This window comes from Colobus angolensis, unplaced genomic scaffold, assembly GCF_000951035.1.
Source record: "Colobus angolensis palliatus isolate OR3802 unplaced genomic scaffold, Cang.pa_1.0 Scaffold42, whole genome shotgun sequence".
Taxonomy (NCBI): domain Eukaryota; kingdom Metazoa; phylum Chordata; class Mammalia; order Primates; family Cercopithecidae; genus Colobus; species Colobus angolensis.
The window spans coordinates 1,234,393-1,240,252 of NW_012117599.1; the positions used below are offsets into that span (position 1 = coordinate 1,234,393).

Sequence of the window (5,860 nt, forward strand, 5' to 3'; positions counted from 1 at the left end):
GAGGCTGAGGCAGGAGAATGGTAAACCCGGGAGGCGGAGCTTGCAGTGAGCTGAGATCCAGCCACTGCACTCCAGTCCGGGCGACAGAGCGAGACTCCGCCTCAAAACAAACAAACAAACAAACAAACAAACAAACACACACAAAAAAACAAAGTCTCAGCAAAAGGAGAGTCTGGGGTCAGAAGAGGGATGGCAGAGTCAAGGAAAAGCTTTGTTAAGGAAGGGGAACAGGGAACATGAGTGGGTGGAAGGAGAGGAGCCTGACAGCAGAAATTAGAAAGCAAGGAACTCACGATGCAGGCTAGAAGAGCCAGCTTAATGAAGGGACAAACACTGCTTTCTATTAGCACTAACCATCTACTAGTGACCACTGTACTAGGAAAACCTGGCCTGGGTGTTTTAAGGAATGTGGATGTAAGAATGCAGAAAGAGAAGCAGTCTTGAGGCATCTCCTTCCACAGCACTGCTCCTCTGGCTCTCCCCTGTGAGAGGCATCAACAAGGCGTGGGTATTGAGAAGAGGCCTCAGTCAGGGCAAACCAAGAGTGCGTGTGGCAGTACCTGAGAGATCCCCAGTGATGGAGGAGGTGCCGAAGTAGTAGCCACGGGGCAGGCGGACTCCGGGCACTTCAATGCAGTCCCTCCACTCATGCTTGCCATCAATATCCATCATTATCTAGAATAAAAGGAGAGAGAAATCAGGGTCAGGCCATGGAAGCAAGAGCGACACAGCCCACACCACCATCTGGTCCAGGACAAGGACTCACCGTCAAATGCCTCTTGACGTAGCGAATCACCAGGAAGGTGTCATAATGAAGATTGCGGACAATGGCCGTGCAGCCTCCCAGCTCTGTAGGCCGCCCATCCCGCTCATGATCATAGCTGAGGGAGCCGTTGTTCACCATGGCTGAGATGTAGGGGAATACCCGCTGGGAAGCAGAGGGGGTAAGCAGATGCTAAGGAAGAGCACGTAGGAACACCTGCACAAACAGCAACACGAATTCTGCACACACAAGTTGAGCCCCTTACAGCAGAACAGGCAGCCACTCGACCTCATTGTCGGCAGCCCCTGAGCCCACATTCAGATGGTCTCTCAAGGGAAACAGCCCAGGAAGCGACTACACTTGGTTGTTGTCTTCAGTAATTCTCTTGGCTCCTGAACTGGGGTGGGCCTGAAATGGCCCCCCTAAAACGCTGGAGTCTGACTTGAATGTCCCAAGGTCACCATTTGGCACTTATGTGCTGTCTAATACTAGGGGTTTCCTTTTCATGTACATGTACCTATCTCCCCAACTGACACATAAGATTCTTAAAGAAAAAAATTCATTCATCACATGCCTTCATATGTCTAAACTTCAGCCCTATCTCCTCCCAGCCACGGTTCTGCACACAGCGGGTATTCTGAAAATACCTGTTTGAGCAGGGGAATCTTTCCATTCAGGATGGCTCTTTTCAATTCTAAAATTCTACAAGCATATGAGGCTAAATGGATTTGAGCTCAGAAAGAACATGGAACGGGGTTGCTGGATGGGCTCAGCCAGCCACAATGACTGTCCTTAGTCAAAAGACTTTCCAGCCCACTCAAGCCTCCTCCACACATCACTTCTCCTAATAATAATAAGAGGGCAAGGTTCTCCCTTAACGGGGAGAAAACTGCATATTTCCCCATAAACCACTCATTTTCCCATCTATTTCACAGGCCCTCTCTCCCCAGTAGAGTTGTAGGAGCAATTCTTCTTTAGAAATGGCAAACTGATTGTTCCAGAACAAGCCCAATGCCAAGGCAGTGCAGACAGGCAGGGTGGTGAGGTGGTGAAGGGGTAACATGAGGCATGCCACTCCTTGGTGAGTATTTGTCCCTTTGTCCCACATGGTCAACATGCAAGGTGGAGACGCAGTGAGACCAGAGACTGGGGACTCCTGGGACAACCACATGGACTTGAAACAGCAACACACGTTGGATGGACACATGGGAATGAGGGATGCTCATGATGAACCAAGAACTGAGTACCTGGACTCCTGGAGAATATCGCCTCTTCTGGGCCTGAGAGGGTCCAGCAGGTCATGATAGAAACAAGAGAGGGCACAGAAGACAGGAGACCAAGTCAGAAAGACACAGCCACAGAAGAGCTCTGACCCAGCTGTGATGGATGAACAAACCAACTGAAATCCCCAAACAGAATCTGAGGGTCCCTGAAGGGCATCCGTGAAGTATCTGCACCCTCAAGATGACAGGCAAAACCATATGCACAGGCGCTTGTACATTTTTCTGAGCAGAGGGTCTTTTACTATATCAGATTCTCAAAGGGGTCCCTTAGGAAGCCCGCTCTAGCCCATGAAGCTTTTGGAAGGCACTTTATAAAACACATAGCAGTGCGCTGTCCAGGCACGCCCCACTCACGCCTCTGGGAGTCAGTCGCAAGTGTGTCTGTACCCAGCCTACTGTATTTCTGTAGCAAGGGGAAAGAAGAGACAAACAGGGCTAAATTCTTCCAAATTCAAGACATCCTTTACTATCCAGGATCTCAGGGAACAGCTCCTGCCCAGAAGTCCAAAATCCTGCCACTTCAGAGGCTATGAAACTCACCCTAATCCAAAGGGATCATTTGCCCTCTAACTGAGCCTTATGGGTCATATTCCCAAATAACTGTTGTCATTCTAACCTACAACACGTCGGCAGGGAAGAAGCTCCATGGCAGCGCTGCAGAATGAGATTTAGAAATCATCGGGCGTGAGGGTATTAAACTCTGCTCCAGGAAACAGCCGCAGTTCTAAGCCATTAGCAACAAGAGGCACCTATACAAGCTCAGCTCAGCTCGGCCCTGTGGGACAGGTAGGCGAGGGTACAGACCTCAAACCCTTCACTCCTTTAATACAGTCAACACCTACTACAAGCCAGGTACTGTTCCAGATGCTGAGGGTCCAAAGAGAAGCAAGACAGACAGGAATGGAATTAAGATCAGAGTGGAAGAGACAAACAAACAAGCAAATAAAATGATTTCAGATAGTGATAAATGCTACGAGGAAAATAAAATAGGTAATACAAGGGACCGGCGAGGGAACCTCTCCCCAAGGAGGCAATATCTGAGCTGAGACTCAAGTAATTAGAGGGAGTCCACCAAATATCTGAGGGTACAACAAGCATGAGGGCGGCACATTCAAGGAACTGGAAACAGATGAGTCAGAATCACAGCTTGTGAGAAGAGCCTGCCGTGAGGCGAGGCAGCACCCACGGCCCTGCACTCCATGGGCCACAGCCAGGACTCCGAGGCTGCGGCGCAGCTCCTCTGCTGTCCTCCTCTTATGCCACTGGCAGAATTCATACAGGACACAGAAAGGCATGACATCAATCAGTGGATGATTAAACTGGCATAAAGTTACTCTTCAACAACTACCATTTAGAACAAGGAAATGGTGAACACATTATCAAGCAGTTTACAGCAACTGGCATCTCACAGAACGCTCATAATTTCAGTGACAAGGAAAAGGGATTAAAAATGCCCTGTGGAGCTCTGATGAGTCCAAGGCTTGCTTCACTCATCACCTCCAGTAACCCTGATTAGAAGTTTAAGTTGCAACTTTAAAGAGATAGCAGCCTCCTATGTTAGCTTGATTAGAAAATAAACAAATAATAAAAAGACAGCAATCGTTAGCCTAAGAGTGCCTTACTCTTCCCAAGGCTGGTGTGGACTCAGTTCCAGGTAACAGCCAGAGGCATGCTGGGCCTTGGGATCACCTGAAGGAGCTTGTTAACTGGACATGTACGTGGCTCCCTCAGTCAAACGTGGCTCCCTCAGTCAAACTGTCTCATTCAGTAGGGCTAGAGTGGGGTGCAGGATTGTTTTTTGTTGTTGTTGTTTGTTTTTTTGAGATGGTGTCTCGCTCTGTCACCCAGGCTGGAGTGCAGTGGTGCGATCTCGGCTCACTGCAACCTCCACCTCCTGGGTTCAAGCGATTCTCCTGCCTCAGCCTCCCAAGTAACTGGGATTACAGGCACCCGCCACCACGCCCAGCTAATTTTTGTATTTTCAGTAGAGACAGGGTTTCACCGTGTTGTTCAGGCTGCTCTAGAACTCCTGATCTTGTGATCTGCCCGCCTTGGGCTCCCAAAGTGCTGGGATTACAGGCATGAGCCACCGCACCCAGCTAGGATTAAGTATTTTTAAGAAGCACCACAGAAGGCTGTGATGTGCAACCAAACTGAAGAAATGCTGCACCAGATAGGGAGCTCCACAACAGCTTTGCAGCTAGAGAGAATCTGTCTGCTTCGGCAACATACGAGTCGGCCTTCAACTTTGAGCCTCACGTTAGTGTAAGTCACTAAACGCCATCTTATTTTCTACTCCTAGTCAAGAGTTCTTGGAAGCATTTCTTGGATAACCACTAATTTCACACAGGAGCAATTTTGTTTTCCCCTAGAAAGCAGTCTGTAAGTTAGAACCAAAGACTGAAGAATCACACTGGTTCAGGCAAGGTGGCAGTTTTATTCCTAATTTAAGAGTCACCAGAAAGGAGAAACTCTCACCTGTCTTATCGTCCAAAGGAATTGTTGTTTAAAGGGTGGAGAAATGTTTTCAACTTTTTGTACGATAAGACTACTTTTTAAAAAGTGTTTTTTGAAGACCTCTACAGGATAACTGTATCTTCAGCATATTTTGATGGAAAAGACACCCATTAGCTTGTGGATTTATGGATGCTAGGCTAAAATTCCAAATAGCCTCTGTAATTAGGGAGACCTGAGTTCTAACTGCAGTTATGTCACTCACAGCTGTGTAACCTTGGGTGGATTACATCACCTCTTTGAGATTCTATTTCCTCACTGTAAACAGAACAATACAAAGCTCACAGGGTTCATTATGAAGATGAAATGAGATATGCAAAGCATTTAGTACAATGTCTGGCATTCAAGGGGGAGTCAATAAACATTCAATTAGTGACTAGTGCATTTCTGGATACAAATATCATTCACAGGCACTCATATACACATAAACACAAAAGCCAAACAAACATCTTTTAAAGCATGAATTCCCAGACCACTGGCTGTCATTAACCATTAATATTTCCAAAAATATTCTGGAGAATATTAGATTTGGTTTCTTTTTATTGCCTACTAAAAATATTAAAATACAATAATGACAGAACAATCATCTATAATAAACATCATTTTACAAAAGGACATTTTAACACCAAAAGATGAGACAGAACCATGTAATTTCATAATGAAACAACGGAATACATTTAGCACTTAAGAAAAAAGAACTTCACTATTATGATTCTTGCACCAGTGAGAACTGTCACCAAACAACAGGAGCTCACACACAGGCTCTTTCAGAGCAGTGTTTTCCATCTCAAACCACACCATCGTCTAGTAAGCGGACCATTTGCTTTCTGGAACCCAGACGTGAAGAAAAGAAGGGGAGGAGGGCAGAGGAAGAGAGAACAGAACTAAGATGTTTGCAAAATGTCCCTTAGGAGTCCACTGAATGGTGTGAATAATAGCTAGCGTCTACTGAGCACTTCGTCTGTGCCAGGTACTGAACGCAGTAATGAGCACGTTTGCATTTAATTCTCACAATCCTCTGAGGTCGTATCAGTACTCGTCATTTCACAGGTACAAAAACTTGTCCAGGATAAGACAGGCATTAAGAAGTGAAATCAGGATTTGAAACCAAGTGTTCCGGCTCCAGAGCCCTGACTCAATCGCTGTGATACACTGCTTTCAATCTCTCTCCATATGGAAAAATGTTTCATCTGTACTCTTTTTTTATTTTTTATTTTTTTGAGACGGAGTCTGGCTCTGTGGCCCAGGCTGGAGTGCAGTGGCCGGATCTCAGCTCACTGCAAGCTCCGCCTCCCGGGTT

At 46.5% G+C, this 5,860-nt stretch overlaps 1 protein-coding gene across 3 annotated transcripts in view; it reads right to left on the minus strand.

Moving 5' to 3' along the window:
• The window catches only part of LMAN2L (lectin, mannose-binding 2-like), a 35,637-nt gene that overhangs the window by 6,055 nt on the left and 23,722 nt on the right, over positions 1–5,860 (minus strand). For 2 of the 3 annotated variants that reach the window (XM_011956523.1, XM_011956526.1), the window contains 3 exons: positions 2,011–2,043; positions 767–928; positions 561–675 (listed from right to left, as the gene is read on the minus strand). In XM_011956523.1, the coding sequence (XP_011811913.1) occupies positions 561–675; positions 767–928; positions 2,011–2,043 (310 nt within the window). The remainder of the gene's footprint in view (positions 1–560; positions 676–766; positions 929–2,010; positions 2,044–5,860) is intronic. The other variant, XM_011956525.1, reaches the window with a different exon arrangement.